Source organism: Pongo abelii, chromosome 7 (assembly GCF_028885655.2).
Source record: "Pongo abelii isolate AG06213 chromosome 7, NHGRI_mPonAbe1-v2.0_pri, whole genome shotgun sequence".
Classification (NCBI taxonomy): domain Eukaryota; kingdom Metazoa; phylum Chordata; class Mammalia; order Primates; family Hominidae; genus Pongo; species Pongo abelii.
In genome coordinates this window covers 158,992,000-159,014,296 of record NC_071992.2, presented here as the reverse complement: position 1 = coordinate 159,014,296, position 22,297 = coordinate 158,992,000, and the positions used below count along the sequence as shown (strand labels likewise).

The 22,297-nt window shown below is 63.4% G+C and overlaps 1 protein-coding gene across 4 annotated transcripts in view; it reads right to left on the bottom strand.

Annotated features, from left to right (window-relative positions):
* Window positions 1–1,639: 1,639 nt before the first annotated feature.
* ADGRB1 (adhesion G protein-coupled receptor B1) overlaps window positions 1,640–22,297 on the bottom strand; it is a 102,450-nt gene continuing 81,792 nt past the window's right edge. Inside the window, exons 24-32 of one of the 4 annotated variants that reach the window (XM_054518963.2) lie at window positions 20,302–20,387; window positions 18,293–18,391; window positions 13,205–13,376; window positions 9,583–9,678; window positions 7,251–7,305; window positions 4,009–4,715; window positions 3,212–3,247; window positions 2,942–3,049; window positions 1,665–2,446 (exon numbers count right to left, since the gene is read on the bottom strand). In XM_054518963.2, coding sequence (XP_054374938.2) covers window positions 2,249–2,446; window positions 2,942–3,049; window positions 3,212–3,247; window positions 4,009–4,715; window positions 7,251–7,305; window positions 9,583–9,678; window positions 13,205–13,376; window positions 18,293–18,391; window positions 20,302–20,387 — 1,557 coding nt within the window. In that variant the 3' untranslated portion in view covers window positions 1,665–2,248. Of the gene's footprint in view, window positions 2,447–2,941; window positions 3,050–3,211; window positions 3,248–4,008; window positions 4,716–7,250; window positions 7,306–9,582; window positions 9,679–13,204; window positions 13,377–18,292; window positions 18,392–20,301; window positions 20,388–22,297 lie in introns of all 4 variants that reach the window. The other 3 variants (XM_054518964.2, XM_054518966.2, XM_054518965.2) reach the window with 3 other exon arrangements.

Here is a 22,297-nt window from a genome sequence, read left to right as displayed (position 1 = left end):
AGGAGGTCAGGGAGCTGGCCAAGAACCTGCTCTGGCCACTCCACAAGGATGGGGTGATCTCAGTGGAAGCCCCACCTCCAGAACCTGCCCCAGGCTCTGTGCTGCCTTCTGCAGGGGGGTGAGCTGGGCACTCAGCGCTTTCTCTGCCTGCTCCAGGGGCCTCCCAGCTTCTTTCCATAACAGGATGAGGAAGGGACCACAGTCCACAGCCTCTCATCTGAAACCCTGGTGCCAGGTGGGATCTGTCCAGGTTAAGAAAGGTGTGATGTGTGTGACATTTCACTTAGTATCCTGGGAGGGGCTTAATAAAGTGCATCAGCATCTCTGCTGCAGAACATACGCGTGTGTGCGTGCAGCGGTTCAAAGGAGCTTTAGATATATAGTGTGACTCGGTTTCCATCAGGTTTTGTTGTCCAGTCTCGTCAAAACATTCTGGTTTTCTGGGGTGCTCAGATCCACGGCTCAGGGACTGTGCTTCTCAACTGCTGGAACCCGATGACTTTGCACCATCTCCTCCGGGCCGCTGCAGACACACCACCCCGTTCCCGGTCGCTCAACGTCCACCCACTCAATGCAGTCATGGCCACATGTGACCATCTGTGATCACCCATGGTCACTGGGGTCACTGCACCCTCCAAGCACCTTCCCCGTCCCGCCCTCTCTGCTGGTGAGGACTCTGGGGTCAGGAGTGACAGGGCACAGTTGAGGCTGCAGGGGCGAGGGGGTGCCAGGCTGTAGCCGCCTCTGCAGCTTGGCACGCATTGCTCTCCAGGCCCAGGCTCTGCGCAGCGTTTTCTCCCAGTCCTGGGGCCCTGCGCACAGTCTGAGGGGGGGCCCCTCCTTCCCCGCTATTGTCCCTGCCAGCCTTGTGGCTTCCCCCAACTAGGCTCCCTTTCGGGGCTCAGGCTGCCCCCTGCTGGAGACACAGAGGGAGGCAGGACATGCATCTCAAAGCTCTTGGGGCAGGAGGAGGGTGCGCGGAAGCAGGGTCCTCCTTCTGGGCGGGAGATGGAGGGCCCAGGGGTGTTCACATGTGCTCCCCATGCCCCCCCTGGACAGATGGGGCCCAGGCCTGGAGACAGGAAGTGCCCCAGCAATGAAGAGGGGACCCAGAACTGTGCCTGCCCCAGGCCAGAGGCAGGAGCAGAGGAAGGCAGAGCCCCAGGTGAGCGGGAAGGAGGTGGGAGCACTGAGACGGAGGATTCCTCCCTCCCTTGGTGTCCCTGCCCCCACATGCATTTCCACTGTGTCAGACTGTTTTAAAGAATTGGTGCGTTCATGCTGTCCCTCCTGAAAATGACTCAAGGAACAAGGGGAGTGAAATGTGTCCCCACCATGGGGCCTAAGAGCTGTGTGAAGCTCATGTGCTGAGAAGGGTTGGGGGGAGCCAAGGGCACCAGCACTTGGGGTTCCTTGAATGTTCCCAGAGCCCCAGGGAGAGGGGACGCCTTGGGAGCCACGTGACCGCTGGCCTGGGAGTCCAGCGCCCAGACGTCCAGGCCCAGGGCAAGGCAGGAGCTGCAGGGCCCACCTGGCCTCCACAGTCCTCCTGGCCCAGGGATGCAGGGACACCAAGGCCAGGCAGAGGACTTCACCCCAGCAGCCAGGGCTGGGTCAGGGCCCCAGGCCACACAGAGGGAGGCCACACAGAGAGGAGATGGGTTTTTAATTCTTTTTATTGAAGAAAAGAAAAGGAGAGAAAAAATAGATTCCCCCCTGCTTCTTCCTGGAGGGGACTCAGTCCTGCCCCTGGGGGCCATGAGGGTCGGAGGGCTGTGCTCTCCACCTGGGTCTAGGAGGGGCCTAGGGCCCTGGAAGGTGTGGGGAGCTGGCTGCTTCCCGAGGGATGGGGGTGTTTAAAAAACGGTGCCAGGCCGGCCGGGCCAAGCAGGCTGGTCCTCCGCAGCAGGAGCTCAGGTGGGCACCCTGGGACGCTGGCCGCACTGGGCCTGTCCACGGTCCACAGCCGTCCGCCCATCTGCCCGCTGGGCCTCGGCCCGAGGAGGGCAGAGTCTGAGGCACCTTCGGCCTCTGGTGCCCTGTGCCCGCTGGCCGGGCCGCCTCCTGTCCTGCACCTGGCTCTGGTCCCAGCACTGCGGGCCCTGTGCCTGGCCGCCGTCCGAGCGCCCTGAGGCCGGGGTGCGGGCCTGGCCCGCCGCCCGCGAGCGTGTCTGTGCCCGTCTGCGGCAGGAGCGGGCGGAGCAGCATCCCTCCTCCATGGCCCGGTGCGTGGCCGCCGCCCACCCGCTCAGACCTCGGTCTGGAGGTCGATGATGTCCTGGCCCACCAGCGGGATCGTGGCACCCGACCTCTCCCACTCCACGCTGCGAAGCTCCAGCGGCGACGGCTGCAGCGGCTCCAGCTCCTTCTTCACCCACGTGGGCGTCCCGTGGGCTTTCCGGAGGCTCTCCCAGGGCCTCTTGTTGGGCGTCTGCTGCTTTTCTGGCTGCTGGGTGGCCCGGTGGTGCAGGAGGGGTGGGGCCCGGAGGGAGAGCCATGAGCCCGAGGAGTGGGGGGGAAGAGGCAGACACCAATCAGTGAGGAAGGGATGGGAGGTGGGGGACAGGGGACAGGGGACAGGGGACAGGATGAGGCTTTCAGGACAAGAGCCCGGAAGACAGCTGGGCAGCGGCACGCACAGATCCTTTCCCCAGTCTTGGCAGAGGTTGCGAACCCCACGGTCGGGTTAGGCTGTGGGGGCCCTGCCCGGGATTGGCTCCACCCCAATCCAGACCCCTGGCCCCAGGAGCAGGCTCGTGACCGCTCAGCTCCCAGCATGGCCACGGCCTCCAGAGTCCGGCGTGGCAGGGTCAGGCCAGCCCTCAGGGACTTGCGAATGAATGAATGAATGAATGGATGAAGTGGGCAAATCCAGGGAAGAAGGGAGACGGCGGCCTGACCTAAGGGCTCTCCCCACCCCGCCCCTCCCTGCCCTCCAGACCTTGCTGTCCGGGCCCAGCACCTCCTTGTCCTTCTCTGCCGCGTGCTGCAGCTTCCGGTTCAGGTCCTGGAACATGTCTTGATGCCGCTTCCGGGTGTGCATGATCTTCTGCAGGCGGGGTCTGGGCAGTGAGTCCTGGGCCAGGAGGAGGGCATGGCCCATCCTGCCTGCCCCGCCCGTCCCCTGGCTGCCAGGGAGCTGCCTGGCCCTGTGGGAGCTCAGAGCACATCTGGCCCTAAGTGTCTGGGGGAGGGGGGCACCAGGACTCACCTCAAAGTCCAGTTCTGCATACCGCGACTTCCGCCGCTGCAGGGAGAAGGGGTTTGTGAACATTCGCCAAGGGTCCCTAAAATCTCCTGACAAGTCCACGCCTCTCCCTGCCTGAGACTGTGGGCATCAGGGACTCGCTCACCCCATGCCCGCCTTCAGGGACCAGGCCAGACCCGGGGGACATGCCTGGGGGTGCACTGAGGCAGCTCCTCCAGCTATGCGCTGGGTGCCAGCGAGCAGCACCAGGGCTGGGCTGGTGTGTCCGGCTCGCCTGCCCGGGACACACTCCCCAGGATCAAGGAGACCTGAACTTGGGGCCACATGGCTGGGTCCCCCGACAGAGAACTCAGGGACACAGGGCAGCATCACCAGAGGCCAGGAGCCAGGTGCTGGGAGCATATCCTGTGGGGACGGGCTCCCCAAAAACCACATCCTACAGGCTGACTGAGGCCGGGTCAGCTGCAGGCTCCAGGCTGACCTAGGCAGGTACGTGCTGCCAGGCTGCCCCAAGGGCTGGACTAGCGACTGTGCGAGGTGCAGGTCCTGCTCCGTGGGTCCAGACTGTGGGTCCCTGAGCCCCTTTGAAACGGGGTGAGACCACCCTGCCAAGCCTAGGGTGGGGACTACATGACAGATATACTCAGCACACCCAGCAGGGCCAGGGGTGGGGGGTGTAGCTAGGGGGCAGAGCCAGCCCGCCCCGCTGACGGCGTGGGGGTCCCACCCAGCAGGGGTGACCCAGCTGCCGCAGCCCTGCCCTCGCTGGCTGGGGTGCGGCCCACCCCTGCCCCCCTCACCTCCAGGGAGCTCACAGACAAGGTGGCGACATTCTCGTTCTTGGTGCTGGGCCCCGTGCTGGGTCCCGGATGGGCGGCAGGCTCCCCGGGCTCCCCCAGGCTGGGGGGTGCCGGCTCCAGATTGGGCGGTGGGGGCAGGGGCTGCTGGGGAGGTGGGGGCGGTGGGGGCGGAGGCGGTGGGGGCTGGGCAGGGGGTGCCTCGGGGGGCCCGCCGCTGGGGGGCTGGCGGGAGGGTGGGCTGCGGGCGGGGAGGCTGGCCTCGGGGGCCGTGCTGAGGTGGATGAGGCGGGTCTGCGGCATCTGGTCAATGTGAATGCTGTACTTGGGCTCCTCCTTGGGCTTGGGCCGCAGCGTGGCCGTGGCTGTGGGCAGGATCACGTAGCTCGTGTCCAGAGCCTTCTCCTGGGCCCGGCTCAGCTCCGAGTCCAGCTTCTTGAAGATGTCCCCGTCACCGACGAAGGAGGACTTGGGCGCCTTGTCCCTCTTGAGGGTCAGTGAGTGGTTGGGGAAGTCGGGCAGGGGCCCGCCGGGGTAGCGGGGTGAGCCGTGCAGGTGCAGCTTGGACACGTTGGCCGGCAGGCTGTTGAAATTGGTGGGCGGCCCCTTGGCATGGGCCAGCTTCAGCTTCTCCTCCTCGGGCAGAGACGGCCGCTTCAGTGTGCCCGTGATGGTGGCAGTGCGGCAGGCCGCGATGTCCTTGTTCAGCACTGCAGGGGCCGCAGGGGAGACGGTGGGGACAGGTGTGGGGGTGAGGATGGTGTAGGACGGTCCCCAGCAGGAGAGGGGCCCGGTCTGCCCTGCGAGGCTGCCACCTCCTGGGAGACCCCGGCCAGGTCCTGCTGGGTCCCGATCAGGGGGCCGACTGCAGGTACCACCCTACCCAAGCCTGTCGCTACGGCCCCGAGGGTTCCTGTGTCCTCAGATGAGGCTGCCACACAGGGTGGCCCTCTCCACCGGCCCCAAGAAGACAAATGGCTGTCACCCACACACTGCCCTCCCCGGCGCTGAGAAGAGCAGGCGAGGGCAGACTTGACTCCCAGAAGCACAGGGGCACAGGCAGAATGGTCTGTTCTTGTGGCAGAGCCCAGCCGGCCCTCCAGTGCTCCCATCGCCCATGGCCCTAGGCCTGGTGTGGTTGGGGGGCAGTGTGGGGGAGCCCAGTGGTACTGAGTGCAGCTGCGAGGCCCTGGCCCTCTGTCACAGCCCCTCCTGCATCGCTGCCCCTGGGGCCTCCCAGCCTCCTCACTCTGCCCTGAGGGCCGCCTGGTCCCTGGAGAGAGGTCCCCACACCCAGACACTTCTGATTCTGTCTCTGGTCAGCTGCAAGGGGCCCAGCCGCCCTGACCTCTGAGTGGGGCTCCAGTTTGCCCCCGACTTCCTGCCAGTGAATCCAGCCCCTACTGGCTGGTGGAGAGCCCCAAGCTGACCCTGACCCAGCCGCCTGCCACTGACGGAGGAGTGCCCACCCTCCACACCCCTCCTTTCTCCAAGCCCCAGTCTCCAAAGATCCAGACCCCGGGGCCCTTCCTGGGAAGCCTGGCCTGCCCCGTGTCCTGCCCCGTGCAGGCTGGCAGATGGTTACCCACCACGGCAAGCCAGCCCTGGGTGCCTGTGTTCACCAGCTGCTCCCTTCAGCCACCTTGCCAGGCACACGGGCCCCAGGGTCACCAATGCCCCCTGAGCTGCCAAGCCAGGGGTCACTCACTCTCCCAAACACAGGCTTCCCCATCCCCCTCAGAGCTCAGCAGGCCACGCTCCTGGCCCAGTCCTCTCCTCCACCCTCTGGACAGCAACACCCTGTGCCCATCTTCAGCCCCGCCCCTCCCCTCGTCCCTACCGAAGAGTGACCCGTCATCCGCCCCGTCAGACCCACATGCCCCACCCAGACAGCCACAGCACTCTCGGGACACACGTCCCCAAGGCTGCCCCACCCCGCACAGACCCTGGGGCTCCCAACCTCCCACACACCTCACACTTTGCTCCCCACAAGGCAGAACGAGCGCCTGGCACGTGAGGGGTCTGTGTGCCTCCCTCGCATGTACCCACCTCGGGGCAGAATAAAAGCCAAGCTCCCCCCAGGCCCAGGCCCCTTGCTGGCACCCCGCCCACCCTCCCCCTCTGAGGAAGCTCCCAGGCGCTCGGCACCAGCTGCTCATGGCGCATCCACCAGCTGCACGTGATCCAGAAGGCGCCGTAGCCAGCGCATGAATGAGGGAATCAGGGGCTCAGAGAGGCCCACATACACCCAAGCCACCTGAGGCCCCCAAGTCCTGGGGTCACCCCTCTGAGAGGCTGTGGGACTGGTTCACAGGAGACCCCAAGGGGGCAGAAGGTGCTTTTTGTCCAGCTCCCATTCAGCCCAGCCCCGAAGTCACCTCCTCCAGGAAGTCCTCCTGGGGCCCAACTGGCACCAGCACACACTCCCCACCTGGGGCTGGCCCAGCTCCTCTGCCAGGGCTGTCTCTAGAGAAGGTGCTCTTCAAATATCTAAATGACCAGAGAAGCATGGTCCATTGGCCTCTCCACAGCTCAGAAAGCCACTGCCTGTCACTGCCTCAGGACCTGGTTCACAGAACAGTGGTGGGGACAGAAACAGACCCTCGCAGTCTGATGCTTGGGGATGGGCGGCGGAGCTTCCTTTATTGGGCAGTCATTCCTTTTTTGCACTTGGTTCCAGGAAGCTCAGCACCGGCCGAGGGCTCCATGGTGGGTCCTTCTCCCCGCCTTTCTCTTGCTCCCCATTGTCCCCCTAGCCTGAAAGCCCCACTCACTTCTCCCCCTGCTGGGACTGGCAATGAGGAAATGAAGGTGGCACAGAACACAGGTGCTAGAGTGGGGCGGGCAGGAGGTGGGTGGGGGGAGGGGCACTAGGGTGGGGCTATGCTCCTCGCCGGGGCCACGACGGACGAAGAGAAGATGCCAGGAGGGCAGGGGAGGCAGCCAGGGGCTCCACAGGCACCGCTCAGCAGGAATGCCAGGGCAGTGTTCTGGAAGCTTCTGATCATGCCCCATGGACCCTCCTTTGGCCTCGGGGAGTGGGCGGGGGTGGGAGGCATGGCGGCCAAGGTCGCTGCCCTGGCTGGGCCCCCAGGGCAGGTCCCCTGGGTCTGGGTGGGCCTGACAGTGTGGCTGGGTGTGGGTGGGGGCGGCAGGAGTGGACAGGGATGGGTGATGTGGGTGATGCACAGGCGGAGGCATGGAGTGGGGCCGTGCAGGGGGCTGGGCTGGTACCGTCCTCTCACCTGTCGGGCGCTCACCTGATCTACAGGCCAGATCCACGTCCTTCTCGAAGTCGGTCTGTAGGACAGAGACAACAGGGCAGGGTGAGCGCCTCTGGGAGCGGGGGTGTGTGCACGCGTGCACAGACCGCTCTGGAGGGCCACGGTGCTCCTGCTGCCCCGAGGAACCCCTGTCCCTGTCCACAGCCCAGTGCCCCACGTGGGCGCCCATGCCTCCCCATGCACCTGCCTGTGTGGTGGGCGTTTGTGTCTCTGGGTGGATGCGTGTTTGAGTGTGAGTATGCGTGCGTGTTTGTGGATATGTCTGTGTATAAGTGGGTGAATTTCTGCCCCTGTGTTTGCGTGTGGATTCAGGTGTTTGTAAATGTGAGAGAATGAGTCTGAGTGCTTTGTGCATGTACGTGTGTATATTTCTGTATGTGGCTCTGTGTGTTTCTGAGGTTGTGTGCATGCACGCATGTGTGTGTGAGACTGTGAGGCACACGTGTGCTCTCTCCAAGGCATCTGGGAGCTGATGACCTCCTGCTTCCTCTGGTCTCATCTCTCCCCGCAGGCCTCGGGAATGGCTCTGGGCCTGAGGCACCAGAAATCTCCCCCTTGGTCCCCCACATCCCTCCAAGGGGGCCCCATCCAGGGTCTGGGGAGGGAGAGGCGGTGGGGGGCGGTGAACACGCAATTCAGGGGCAAGGCCGGCATCTACCACCCTCAGGCAGCCACACCAAGCTGACAGTCAGCTGGGGAGGCAGGAGTGGGCGGCCCAGGCCCACCCTCAGGGAGCTCAGGACCCGCCCAGGCCTGGGGCTGTCCTTCTCCAGGGGCCCTGGGGCTCCAGGGGACAGGACCGCCCTTCACTGAAAACCTGGAGGTTTCTTCCCTGCAAATGCAGGGGTTGAGTTGGCTGGAGACAACAAAATCTTTCCCCTGGGATCAGAGGTCAGGCCAGGAGAAACGCTGGGGGAGGGGGAAGCTGTGTCCCAAAGTGACAAGCCAGCCACTGGTTGACACCTGCTCCCTGGCTGATGGAGACACTGAGGCATGGAGCCGTGAGGGGCCTGCCTGGACGTCACCCGAGAGCCGAAGTGGCCGTCTCTCACCCGGGGCTGGACATGCCATCTGCTGAGGCCCTGCCTGTGAGCTTCAAAACCACCGTGAGGTGGCTGGGCACCCCGGGACCCAGGGAGCACCTCCCGCGTGCCAGCCGTGCAGAGTTCACCAGGGGCGTAGCCTGAGCCCAGAAAGGTGGCACGATGGGGCAAGAGTCAAGGAGGGCTCCCTGGAGGAGGGGACCCACGGGAGTGCGCAGGGTGGGCAACACCTGGGGTGCAAGCTTGTGTGAAGGACACAGGGGCAGGGGCAAGACCAGCACAGCTGCGGGTTCTGCTCAGGACCAGGCCAGGGTGTGGATGTTGTCCTGAGGCCTGGAAGGTGGAGAAGAGGGCCTGGCTCCACCCCGTGTGCCAGCCCCTGGGTGCTGAGGCAGGAGGTCTAGTGACGGGTGTGGGTGGGAGTAGACTTGGTGACTAGGAGCCCACCATGGTCCTGGCTGAGCCCCAGGGGCACAGGGGCTGCAGGAGGAAGATGCTAAGGTCGAGGTGTGAAGAGTTGAGGCTCCACAGGGGGCTGTTGGGGGCGCTTACGTAGGAACCGCCACTCGGGCCACCCTCCCAGGGCCTGTGCGTGTCCTGGGAACGCTGTGCTGTAAAGAGGACAGGCCACAGGCACAGACGCAGGCACAGGCAGGGGCGGGGGTGCAGAACACAGGGCTGAGGACACCAGGACGGGCAGGGGGAGGGCAGAGAGCCCAGAGAGGGTGAAGGCAGGATGGCCAGGGGCCACAAGGGAGGGTCACCCTGCAGGGGCTGAGGACCGGGCAGCACCCAGGGAGCACCAGGGAGGCAGCAGGTGAGAATATGTGGGGTAGAGGCAGGGGACGGGCAGGCTAGGCTGGACCCCTAGGTGGCAGCTGAGCAGGATATTCCTGGGTGGGGATGGAGGGCACTGAGGGTGGGCCTGGGAGGGGTAAGGATGGGGACCTTGAGATGAGGGCTGGGATGCTCAGAGGGTGGTATCCAGCCAGACGGGCACTGCTGCCAGCGGAGGTGAGTGTGGGGTGGACGCCAGCCTCTGCTGAGACCTCCAAACTCATCAGCTCAGGCCTTCCCAGCTGGTAACCCCGGACTAGGGGTTCCACTTGGTGAGCCTCAGTTTCCCCAACTGCACACTGGGTTTAGAGCTCCTCTCAGCAGGGCTGCTGGGGCCTAGGGGAGCTTGGGGCACGGTAAGGGCCTGGAGGCACCCGGCGGGGGTACGAGGCAGGTGGGGCCCTGAGTCCTACCATGAGCTGGGCGTGGCCGTTCTGGAAGGAGCCCCCTGAGTCCCCGTTGCCCTCCTCCTGCCGGTCAACCACACGGCATTTCACAGCGTCCTGGACCTGGGGAGGGAGAGCCGAGCACCTCAGTGGCAGCCACGCCCCAACCCTGCGCCAGCGCCAGATCAGATGAGCAGCACCTGTGGCGGGGCGGGCGTCTTGGGGAAGGGCAGGGCCCGTCAACAGAAGGCCTCCTCACAGGGCCACCTCTGGTCTGCAGAGTCATGACCCACTGGGTGGAGAAGGGGAAACGAGATGCCAGGAGGGGAAGAGCCTACCCCTCTCCTGTCTGAGATTCTCTCTACCGAGCTCCCAGACACCGAGAGCTGCTGCAGGTCCTCGGGCCAGAGTCTGCTTGTGAGAACCTGCCCTGACCTGCAGCGGGCCAAAGATGTCCCTGGACCTGGCCTGCATCTCTAGCAGCTTCAACGTCATTGCCTCCTCTGAGCCAGTGGAAAGCCTGGCCCTCACTGCCCTGGGAGTGTGGGGTGCTGTGCCAGGGACCCTGAGCCCGGCCCCTCCCTGGAGCCACCCCACTGGGAACGGCACACTCTGTCAAGGGGGATTTCACCCTTCACGGCCACCCACTCTTCAGGGGGGACAGTGGTGAGGATGGCAGCGGACTCTGTAGCAGGGGCTACAGGGGAAGACCAGCGGCCAGCAGAGCTTATGCACAGGGAGCTCCCAAGGAGGTAAAGACTGGTTATCCGGGAGACATCATCTAGCAATGCCAACTGTCCCTCCCGTGGGGCTGGCAGCCACCTCCTGCGGGCTGCTCTGGGCAGCACACTGACACTCCGGTGGTAACAGTGTATAAAGGGAATCCTTGGGGGTGGTGGCGGGCATGAAAGCACAGAGGGCTTCCTGGAGGAGGCATCCAAACAGAAGTTGGCAGAGGCAGAAAGAGGGCAAGCTGGGGCTCCTGGCTTCCAGGCACCCACCTACCTACCCACCCACTCAACCATGGACCTGTGGCCCCGTTCCCTCACCTAGTGCTCTGCTTCATGCTGCTGGGGGGCTGAGCACACCCAGCCCACCCCTCTCATCAGGCAGATGGGGACTGAGGCCCAAAGCGGGCAAGAGAATTGTCCATAGCCACACAGCTGGTCAGAAGCAGGGCCAGGCCTGGAAGCCAGGGTCTCAATGGCTTCCGCCCCCCAGACACCAGCTAAGGACTCCAGGCCGCCACAGCAGGTGTGCTTTCCTGCCATCCTCTCCCTCACGGACCTGCCCCGCAAAGGCCTACTGGGCACCTACCATGTGCCCGGTCCCACAGGCAGGTAGGGAAGGGCTCTCTGTGGGCAAGCAGAGGAGCTGGGGCTCCCCAAGTCCCTCTGGTACCCTCTCCAGGAACTCCCGAGCCAGCCTCAGCCCAGGAGGCCCCAGCTTCACGGGCAGACGAGGGACTGACTTGCCCACCTGCAGGAGTGTCCCAGGCCACAGGGCCGGCTGGGCTGCCCGGCATGGCCTCCACCGGGCCCAGCCTCCTCAGCATGCTCCACAGCCCTGGCCACCACCCCCAAGGCTGAGGACCTGGGTAGGCAAGGCCCCTTGCTACCAGGACCAGGCGGAAGCCCTCTCTGGGCAGGACCTTGAAGGCCCGCAGCACGGAGCCCACACGCAGGGGCTGGGAGCTCACTGGGGGCTTCGGGGAAGTCTGGGCCTGCTGTCCTCTGTCCCCACCCACCATAGGAGCATGCTGGGTCCCCTCCTTCCCCGACCCCATGTGCCAACCATGAGGCTTCTTGCACATCTGAGACCCCCAGTGCCAGCCCTCTACTCCAGGTGGCCCTGGGCTCTGCCTCCCTGGAGCCCCTCCTCTCCGCTGTCTCCTTTGCAGCTCCCGTCACTGGTCAGTTGGTCCTTGGGGATTTGCCTAATTGTTTGAGAAATCTCTCCAATTTCCATCTTTTCTATTTTGTGAGATATTTTGCCTCCATTTTCCTCCTACTGAGCTTTGAGCTGCTCTCTGTTTTTAATTTCCACAAAGCTCTTTTTGTTCCTTTTTCATAGGCTACTGTTCTTGTTTCACAGAAGCCAGGTGCTGGGGGCCAGGAGTGTGGCCTCAGAGAAGAACCGCCTGGCCTCAAATCCCAGCCATGGTGATGAGCTGCTGTGATGAGCTTCCTGGAGCTGTCCTGTCTGTGGAACGGAGCAGATGGCACCTGCTTTAGGAGCTGTCATGAAATTCACTAACACGAGTTCATTGCTGGGACCAGGGCCCAGCCCATGTGGCGCTCACCAGGGTGAGCGACTTCTCCCAGGTGAGGATAAGGAGGGGTCAGTGAGGTTTCTCCTTCCTGGGCTGCCTCTGTCCCCACGCTGTTTTCCCGCTTGTCTGGTTGGGTTGCAACTCCAACAGGAGCTCTGCTGTCCTCATCAGGAGCTGCTGGGATATAAGAGTGGAGCACTGCCCGGTTGGTGGTTGACTGGTACGGGAGACGTTTCACTGCTGTACATCAGAACTCTGGCTCTTCCTCCTGTCTTTCCTCGAAGTCAGATTGCCTTGAGAGGGGTGTTCGCACCTCCCCGCAGAGGTCTGGGTCTGGGAGGCCTGTGCTGACACGTGACCCAGGCTCAGCACATCCACTTCCCCCACTTGTTTCCAGGCGGCACCCCCATCTTCAGCTGTGCCGGCTGACCCAGGCCAGAGCCCCTCTGTTCACTCTGCCCAGAGAGTGAGGCCCAGGCCGGGGATGCCAAGAGGGCAGCCCTGCCCTTCCAGGCTGGAATGGAAATTGCCACCTGAGGCTGGAAAACCAGGCCTCCCATGCCTGATCTTCCTGTGGCAGCCAGAGATCCTGGGGAGGGGGCAGGCCCCACTCCTGCCACTCTGTCTGGCTCCCTGCAGCTGGCCGAGGCCTGGGCTGTCTCCAGTCAGCTGGGACCGCACCTCTCATCCTGCTTCCCCGCCTGCCAGCTCCCCTGCTGTCGGCTTCTCCCGTATTCTTCATCCTTGGGAACCTGTGTGCTTTTCAACAGCCCCTCTGCCGTCTCTCCAGCGGGACCCAGGAAGAGGGAGGTGGCCGCCCCACTCCTGGGCCTTCCGCCCTCCTGGCGCTGATCTGGAAGCAGGTGTCCTAGTCCACCCAGGTCGACATGCATGCTTTCCCACATTCCAGCCTCCGCAAGAGCATCCCAATCGTGGCCACCAGCCAGGCGGTAGTTGGGATGTAGTTTGGTGAAAACCTTCTAGTGACACCTTCTGGAAAGATCCAGAAAACGCCGGAAGCAGGAGTCTCTATTGCCCTGGAAGCTGTCTACTTCTGCTGCCAGCTTCCTCGCTCCTGTAGGCCCCTTGAGAATGGGGGCCCCATGTGCCTTCGTCCCCCACGCCCCCAAGCCAGTGCGGGCGCAGAGCATCCTTGGGAAGGTGCTGCACTGCCTGGGCGGCTCCCAGGGAGAGTGGGGTGGACACACTCACCTGCAGGCCCCGCTCTGTGGACCACCGAGGCCTGCAGATGTGTCAGGGTCATGGATGCTGCGCCTACCCGCAATCTCCCTGCCGAGGTCCTCGGGGAAGGAGGAGGCCACTCGGCAGCCCCAGGACCCTGCAGGAGCCCGGCCCGACAGAGACTGCCCCACCCACCTCTCTACGGAGGATACAGTGCACCATGACGATGACGAAGCCCTCCAGCGAGTCGAAGACGGCGAAGAGGATCTGGAAGAGGGCGGAGCGGCGGTCGGTGACGGCGAGCACGGCCGACATCCAGGTCAGCGCCAGCAGCGGCAGCACCACGCAGGAGCTCCACAGGGAGGCCCTGGGGATGGAGGGCGTCAGCGCTGCCGTCCCCGCCCCTGCCCCCAAGACACCCTGCCCTGAACCCTGCACCTCCAGGCCTTGGTGGGGACCCAGTCCTAAGTCCCCGTCTCTGTCTCCGGGGGCCTGGGCCAAGCAGCACTTCCTATCTGGGCTGAGTCTCCCGAGGGGTCCACCACTGCCCAGGCTGCGTCTGCACCCTCTCTCCTCCCCAGGGCTCCCTCAATCCTGTCCCGCACGCTGCCCCTCCCCTCTCAAGCCCTTCCACCAGGCTGGGGAGGAGCCCACCGTCAACACTGAGGTCCCAGCACCCCCTCCCCAAGCCCAAGGTCTCTGAGGGGACCCAAGGACTCAAGAGGGAGGTCCTGAGAAGCTGGGCAAGGGGGAAGGGCTCTTTGGGGAAGATCCAGGTTCCTGACAGTCTAGGAGGTGACAGGGGAGGCAAGACAGGCTGGAGGGGATGGGCTGTCTGGTGTGGGGTGGGCCAAGGAGGATCCCCTGGTCCAGGACCCTCAGACAGCCCACAGGCCCCAGGCGAGGGGTCCAGGCCCTGAAGGGCCGAGCAAGATGGCCATGGTGGGGAGAGGAGGGTGGAGCCCAGAACTCAGAGACCTGGAGAGAGAGAAGCTTAGAGGAAGTGAGACAGAGGACAGACGGACGGCCAAGGCCAGCAGGGGAGGAGCAGAGGAGAGACAGAGACAGACGGCAACAGACAGACCGACAGGCGCCTCCTCCTCTTGGCGGGCCAGCTCCGCCCATGCCTCCTGAGCCCCAGCGGCCACCTGCCTGTAGACCCGTCCTGCTGCCTCTGCCCCTCAGTGCCACCCCCTCTCCCAGGAGGTCCTCCAGGAGCCTCACAGCAGCCCTCGCCCCTGCAGCCCAGCCTCGCTGCGAGCAGTGAAGGCCCGGGCCCCTCCCCACATCCACCCACTGGGTTCCGTGCGTGGCCTCTGAGCCTGTGCTCTCCTCCTCACAGTGGGGACACCAACCTGCTTCCCAGGGCTGTGGAACACAGACAGAGGCCAGCAGGACCCCGGCTGCGGTGAGTGCTCGGGAGGTGGCCCTGTGCCTGCCCGCAGGGGGCCGCACAGCCTGCAGGACTGTCATCACCACCCGGAATGGGTGCTGGCGCCAGCTTCCCTCCTTCCCTCCTCCTACACAGGAGGAGCTGAGCGGGCAGGAGAACTGAATAGGGAGTAGGGGGCCCAGGTGTGGGGTCGGAATGCCAGGCAGGAGCTGGCACACCAGGGCTGGCAGGAGAGACGCTGGAATGACCTGGAGTCTGCCAGGACAAGGGCCTCCAAAACCGCACGCTCTGCTCCTCAGCCCTCTCCAGCGTGGCTTGGCCACCAATGCTGCTCCCACCCCTAGTGCGGGACACCTGTGCAGGGCCCAGCCCCCAAGGGGTATCTGTGTCCTCATCTCTCAAGACCTCTCAGCAGGCACAGCCAGCCATGCCTGCCTCCTGGACTCTCTTCCTCCTCTCCTCCACCCGGCCCTCTACCCCAGGCCTCGGTCTGCTTTTCTTCAGTGATGCTGTCTGGCGGTGATCTGTCTGGCCCCAGCCTCAGGCATGACCACACACCCATGGCTAGGACACGTGCAGGCCCAGAGCCCGGAGCAGCATCAGGACAGACGGCCTGGTCCTGCACAGCCAGTGCCTCCCGGGTCTCAGGGTACAGTGGCCCTGGCCACGCACCCGCCCCTCCTGCTCTTGGGCATAGGATGGGCTCTAACAGCCTCATGGGACTCCCTCTTCCCTGTACAACTTTGGAGTCTGCTAGAGGCCCCCAACCTCCTTCGCCCGTCCCCTGGCCCTGGAGAGCCTGCCCCCGCTCCCCCTGCACCCCCCGCCTGGGAACTTAGGTGTCCGGAGAGGCCTCCCTTGCCCATGACGGTGCTGCTCCCTCCAGGCTGCAGCAGCAGACAGGGCCCTGGCTGTCACTCACTGCTGTGTCCGTGCACCTGGCACAGAGCCTGTGACGAGGAGGCCCTCCATCAATATTCGCAGAGCCAAGGAAAGACTCACTGACACAGAACAGGACCCCTCGGCTGGGGCCTCAGTTTTCCCATAGCGATAAGCTGGAGAATCTCTCTTCTCCCTTCCAAAGCTGGTATTCTTTGAGCCGGGACCCTGGACTCCTCTCCTCACCCAAGTCCTAAGGGAGGAGGTGCGGGGCTTCCTCCCCACGGAGACTTCTTTGCCTGCTGTCAGTCACCCCTGCTGCTGCCCGTCAGGGGATACAGTGGTGCAGCTGGGTCTCCAGGCCTGACATTTATAGCCCGATCTGCTGCGGCTGGCAGGTGGCCTGGGGCCTGGGGACCCGTAAATTACCCCCACACAGCAGCTCAGCCTCTGCGGCTGGAAAACATTTCTGCAGAGCGCAGTGGGAAGGAAGCAGAAAGGTCCCGGGAGCTGCTGAAGGGGAGGCTGGGAGTGCCCAGCTGCACCGTGCCTGCTCCTGTCTGGAGAGGCAGGTGCCCGGGGTGCGGGGAGAGGCTCTGAGTGACTTCAAAGGGAACATCCTTCTGGCCCCCACTTCTCTCTGATGGAATGAGATGGGGTGGATCCCACAGCCCCCGCCGCATCCCTGGTGTTGAGACAAAGGAAGGGCAACACTAGCCCCAAAGAACCGGAACTTCCCGGGGCCTGGCAGGCCAGTGTGGATGCTGCCCCAGCTCCAGGCTTGCTCCTCCCATCCAGGCTAGCCTCGCCCCAACTCACATCTGCACAGTGCCAGGGCCCACAGCTCTTAAAACCCTGGGCCCCTAGTGCCTGGCTCAGGGAGCAAAGTAGGAGGGTACAGGGTATGCACCTGGGGGTACCGCTCTCACCTTGGGTTGAGGGAGGCAGGGCATGGACAAGATGACCCCTCAGGCTGGAAAGCCCAACTGGCCCCACCCACCTGAGCCCATACCGCCCTGCCCTGTGCACAGCCGCTAAGGCTGCCCCAGGTCAGCAGAGCAGCCCCTGACCCTGAACCCTTCCTTCCCTGTTCCCTTGGCCCTGGCTGCCTCCTGCTCTCAGGCACACGTGTACACAGACACACACATGCATTCACACACTCACCTAAAAACACACTCCCACATACACAATGCTCACATGCTCATACACACACACGCACACACTTGCACACACAGGCACATGCCCAATTATATACACACTCACACTTATACACACAAACACAAAATAGGTTGCACTCACACACAGATGCACACTCACATGTACACACACCGGGTTTCACTCACACACATAGATGCACGCTCACAGGTACACACACAGATGCACGCTCACGTGTATGCACACATAGATGCATGCTCGCACATATGCACACATAGATGCATGCTCACACATATGCACAGCAGGTTGCGCTCACACACATAGATGCACGCTTACATGTATGCACACTGGGTTGCACTCACATAGATGCACACTCACACGTACACACACCAGGTTGCACTCACACACATAGATGCACGCTCACACATACACACACCGGGTTGCGCTCACACAGATGCACACTCACAGGTACACACACAGATGCATGCTCACACATCTGCACACAGATGCACGCTCACACGTATGCACACCAGGTTGCACGCACACACATAGATGCATGCTCACACGTACACACACCGGGTTGCACTCACACAGATGCACGCTCACAGGTACACAGATGCATCCTCACACGTCCGCACACATAGATGCACGCTCACACGTATGCCCACTGGGTTGCACTCACACACATAGATGCATGCTCACACGTACGCACACCGGGTTGCACTCACACACATATATGCATGCTCACACATACGCACACAGATGCACGCTCACACACACATGTTGCACTCACACACATAGATGCATGCTCACAGGTACACACAGATGCACACTCACAGGTACACAGATGCACACTCACACATAAACATATATAGATGTACGCTCACACATATGCACACTGGGTTGCACTCACACGCACGCTCACACATATGCACAGTGGGTTGCACTCACACACATAGATGCATGCTTGCACACATCAAGGCAAAATTCTTACACATGTACACACACTGGCACACTTGTGGCATCAGAGGTGGCACTGGCGGCAGAGAGCTCCACATTCAGTACACTTGAGCGCATGCCCAAGGGGGTACTGGGGCGGTTGGCTACAAGCGAAATTAAAAGCCTGAAACGAAAGCAAGTACACTCACATGTGCGCGCACACACACACACATTTGCACACACCTGGTCACGCTCTCTCACATGAATGCACACTCATGTACACTCACATATGCACACTCACACACACCTGGTGACATGCATACACACACACCCAGTGGCATGCATGCACTCACACACATGCACACACCTGGCCATGCTCTCACATGTGTGCTCACGTGCACTCACAGGGAGGGAGGCTTCCCATCAGGCAGGCCAGGGCCAGTCTCCTTGCCCCACCACAGAGCTGCGGGGGTGTCATGGGTGCAGACCCCTGCCCAGGCATCAGCCATCCTGGGTTCCATGCCAGCAGCACCAGGGGTGGGGGTGGAGGTTCAACTCCAGAACCAACAAACCACAGCTTGCAGCCTGGCACACACTCGGGCCCCAGAGGGATGGGACTGACCACCACTCCTTCCCTACCGCAGCATAGCCCACAGCTGCACTCCACCTGTGTCCAGGCCCGGCCCCACGCCCTGCACCCACAGTGCCTTGTGCTGCCAGGCCTAGAGCAGGCCTGTGGGGAGGATGGAAGGAGGAGCTGAGGGCAGTGGATGGCGTGGGCGGGAGTGGCCTAGAAACCCAGAGTGGACGGCAGAAAAGGAAGAAATGAAAGATAAACATAAAACAAACAGAAGGTGACTCAGAGCACAGAGCCCCAAGGGTGGGCCTAGGAGGGAGGTGGCAGCGAAGGCACTAACATGGCGTTACTGGTGGCGTCGGAGGTGGCGTCGGCGGCAGAGAGGACTCCACACTCGGCACACTTGAGGGCGCGCCCGAGGGGGTGCGGGGGCGGCTGACTGTAAGTGAAATTAAAAGGCTGAAACGAAAGCCAGCGCTCTGCTCTCGGAAACCAGGCGGGAGGGGCGGGGCCAAAGTGCAAAAGCCACTCAGGAGTCCAGCCTGGGCCCCGACAGGGACGGTCCTGGGGGCTCTCAGCCACCTCATGAACTCAGGCCTGGGGCGTGGGTGCTGTGGTGGGCAGGGCTGAGGGCGTGGGGGGAAGGCAGCGCGGGGTCCCTGTGCTCAGCTGAGGGTGGACCCTGCCTCCGTCTGCATAAAGTGGTAAAATTCCCAGAGGGAGGCCACTGCGCCTTCCTCTCCCCTTGCCGTGTGTCTGCGAGGGAGCTGACCTGGGCAGGGACCTCGTGCAGGTCCTCGTGGCACGTGTATGCCTACATGTGTGTGCCCATGCGTGTGGGTGTGCATGCACATGTAGACCGGTGTACCGGGCGCCCCTCCACCCCAACCTCCATCCCATCTACGTGGGCAGCGAGACCTACACGGCCACACGGGCGAGTCTGGGTGCGCTCCTGGGCCGTGTGCACCTAACGCAGCTGGCCCCTGTGGCACGCACAGGGCGAGGTGGGCAGAGTGCAGGCCGCCTGGGCTTGGCTCTAGTGTGTGCCCACCTGGGCTGGAAGCTCAGCTCCACCAGCCACTCACCCTCCCTAAACCTCCATTTCTCAGCTGTAAGACGGGAATATAACCATAGAACCTGCCACAATGGTTATTCTAAGAAGCAAACAAAACATCCACCCTGGGTAAGCCCCTGAGATCACTGCTGCTTTTACGACGACCAGGTAGGGGCAGGCAGTCTGCCATGGTCAGACCCCAGATGTGTAGCCCTGGGGACACTCTTCTGAGTGTGACCGCTGTCTTGGGAGCAGTGTGGGACAGGGTGTTCCGGGGACAGGTGGGGCAAGGCCTTAGAGAGGCCTGTTCCAGCCTCCATTTCCCAGGCCAGGAGACAAAGCACCGGGACTCCCACCCAGAGTGACAGACCCCGGGGCCACAGCACACACTCAGCATCGGAGGCCAGCTCGGCTGGTTCCTAAACAGGACCAGAACCCACAGGCACCCAAGGGGAAGGCTTCCTGCAAGCGTCTGTTCACTGGGGACAGCAGGAGGGGCCAGGAAGAGAGACAGGAACAGAGAGAGAGAGACAGAGAGACACCAAGCATCCAAGCAAGACTGGCACGGAGGGGAGGGGCCCACATAGACACCAGCCAGGGCTGGATGACACAGAGCAGCAGGCAGAGGTGAGGGGTGGGAGGACAAAGAGGGGCTTGTCCGCCCTAGTCAGCTCCCCACGCCCCGCAGTTTCCCCTCTGTGCCCAGGGCCCTGTCCCTGAAAGGTGGGTGCAGCCACACATCCCAAGCGCCTCCGTCCTGCTCCCGCGCCCTGTCCAGCTGCTGTGCTGAGAGCACTCCCTGGGCTTGGGTTCCCCGGAGGGAGGAACATCAGCTCCACCTGTTCCCTGCACCGTCCTCCCCACGATGAAGGTCCCACAAGGACAGGGAGTCCCTGCATGGACAGGCGACATCCTCCCCCTGGCCATGGAGCAAGCCTTGTGGTGGGGGAGTGGTGGGCCAGGGACCCCCAGCACCCAGCCTTGGGGGTGCCCTGCTGCCACCCTGCGAGCCGGGCAGAGGCGGGGTGTCCCTGCACAATCAGTCTCACAGCTTCTGAGGACTTTATGGGGCCCACCCTGTCCATGTCAGATGGAGAAACTGAGGCACAGTGAGAGGCAGGGGCTGGCTGAGCCTAAGGGGCTTCTGTACTCGGTGCCTCCATTTCCCACCCGCTCCGGGGTCCCTGGACCTGCAGTCTCGGATTGGGCATGGAGCGTTCTCCATCCCCCAGGGCTGGGTGGGCTCTGGGTCTTGCACTGTGGGCGGGCAAGGAGCCGCGTAGCCCCGGTCCTACCCTGCCCGCTCCTTCAGCTTCTTGTCCGTGATGCCGTCTTTGGACACGAGCTTGTTGAATACCAGGATCCCAATGACCATGTTCACCTGCCGGGCAGAGAGGGTTGGGAGTGTGGGGGTGGCGGCCGCCATAGGCTCAGGGGCTGACACTGGCTGGACCGACGCTGGCTATGCCAACCACGATCCCCTACCCCACCCAGTGTCACCTCCCGTGCCTCCATCACAGGAACCCTAGTGCCTGATGGGACGTCAGGTAACCTCCAGCCCAGCTGCCAACCGTGCAAGGCCCTCTCCGTGTGTCACCCGCACCGTCGGCACCTCTGCTGTACTCCTTGCGTCCCTTCCACCAGGGAGCTCCCCACCCACAGGGCCCGGAGGCCCTCGCCAGCCTGCAGCTGAAACCTGTCTAAGGGACACCAATCCTGGCTCTCCCTGGGGTCACACTCCTCCTGCCTCTCTGCTCTGGGCAGGCCACCTCCTCTCTCTAGACTTCCCTCCTGATCCCCCTCTCCTATTCCCATCAGACTAACCGCCCACCCCGTAAGGGCCCCGGCTGGGCGCCTGCACCCAGGGAGGCTCTTCTTGGGCTCTAACTAAGTCCCCCACGCCTGCCACTGTCCAGGCTACCACTCAAGACAACAGCTGTTCCCGGAGCCCCCCCGGGAAGCCACCGGCCCCGAGCATCCTGGGGTCGCCCCATCTCCTGGCCTCCTCTGCTGGGGGGAAGGAGGAGTCTCAGGCCATACTCTCTGCTCCCCAACTGCCAGAGGCTCCCTGAGGCCCTCCTCCTGCATCCCCACTCTGCAGAAGGATGCTGCCAGGACCCTGAGGGGCAAGGCCTGACTTCCTCAGGCCCAGGTTCCAGAAGCTGGAGGCTGGGAGACCCCAGGACTCCATGGACCCCTGACCAGGCATTTCACGTCCAGACCAGGGTGGTAGACCGTGTAGCCCTCCAGCTCAGGGCTCACGACCACACAGCCGGCCTGCTTTCCACAATGGATGCAGAGTTCCCAGACACCCACATCACAGCCTTGGCCAGCCTGATGGGCGGTGGCCTCTTTCCTGGGCAGCCTAGTTTTCTGATGTGGCCGGAGCAGAGAAGAGAGGATGGGCACCAGTGACGATGGGCCACTGCCTGCAGCAGGCTCTGCCCAGCCTGCACCACGTGGCCCCAAGGACAGGAGGGGCTGCTGGGGCTCGGGTCCCACAGCCGCCAGGGTCAGCCTGCCTTCCTGACACATCCTGGGGAGGGGTGTAAAGGGTGGGGCTCCCGTCTCTGTCCCCTTTCCCACAACCTCCATCCCCAGGTGCCCGGGGCACTGCCAGGTACCCCCGCCTTTCCCGCCTCCCGCCTGGAGGAAAGAATAAAGAAGGTAGGATTCCACAGCCAGGACTGTGGGGAGGGGTCTGGGGCTGCCCAGAGATGGCGCCCCACTGCCCCTCCAACCCCCAGTAGGCTCCCCAACTGCCCCTACAGGGCTAGCTCCCCATCACCCCTCATGCACGTTTCTCTGCTAGGCCCAGCCTGTGCCTGAGTCCCCACTAGAATGGGGTGTGGCCCTGCAGAGACACCGCTCATGGCGGCAGGAATTACTGGACGTGGATGGCCTCTCCTGGGGCGAGAGGGGAGGGGAGGTGAGGGTGGGTGTGAACCCTGGTGCTCTGCCAGAGTAGAGGGGTGGGGGCTGGCTGAGTGGGCTCAGAGCTGGACCCAGTAGAGGCCAGTGACCCCAGGCAGGTCCCCCCGGCTGCCGCAGCTCATCTGTGACCCCAGGACGGGGACCCTGCATGCCACCTGCCACAGTCTTGCCTTCCTCCACACTAAGGTGGGAGGAGAGCGGGAAGGAAAGCCCAAGGACCCACACAGGGAAGGTCCTCACTGGGGCCCCCGAAGGGGCAAGCAGCCCCGGTCACCAGCCTCACATCTGGCGCTCTGGGGCCAGACACCCACAACCCAGGTACAGCCTGCAGCTCCCCGCTGCTCGCATCATCCGTCC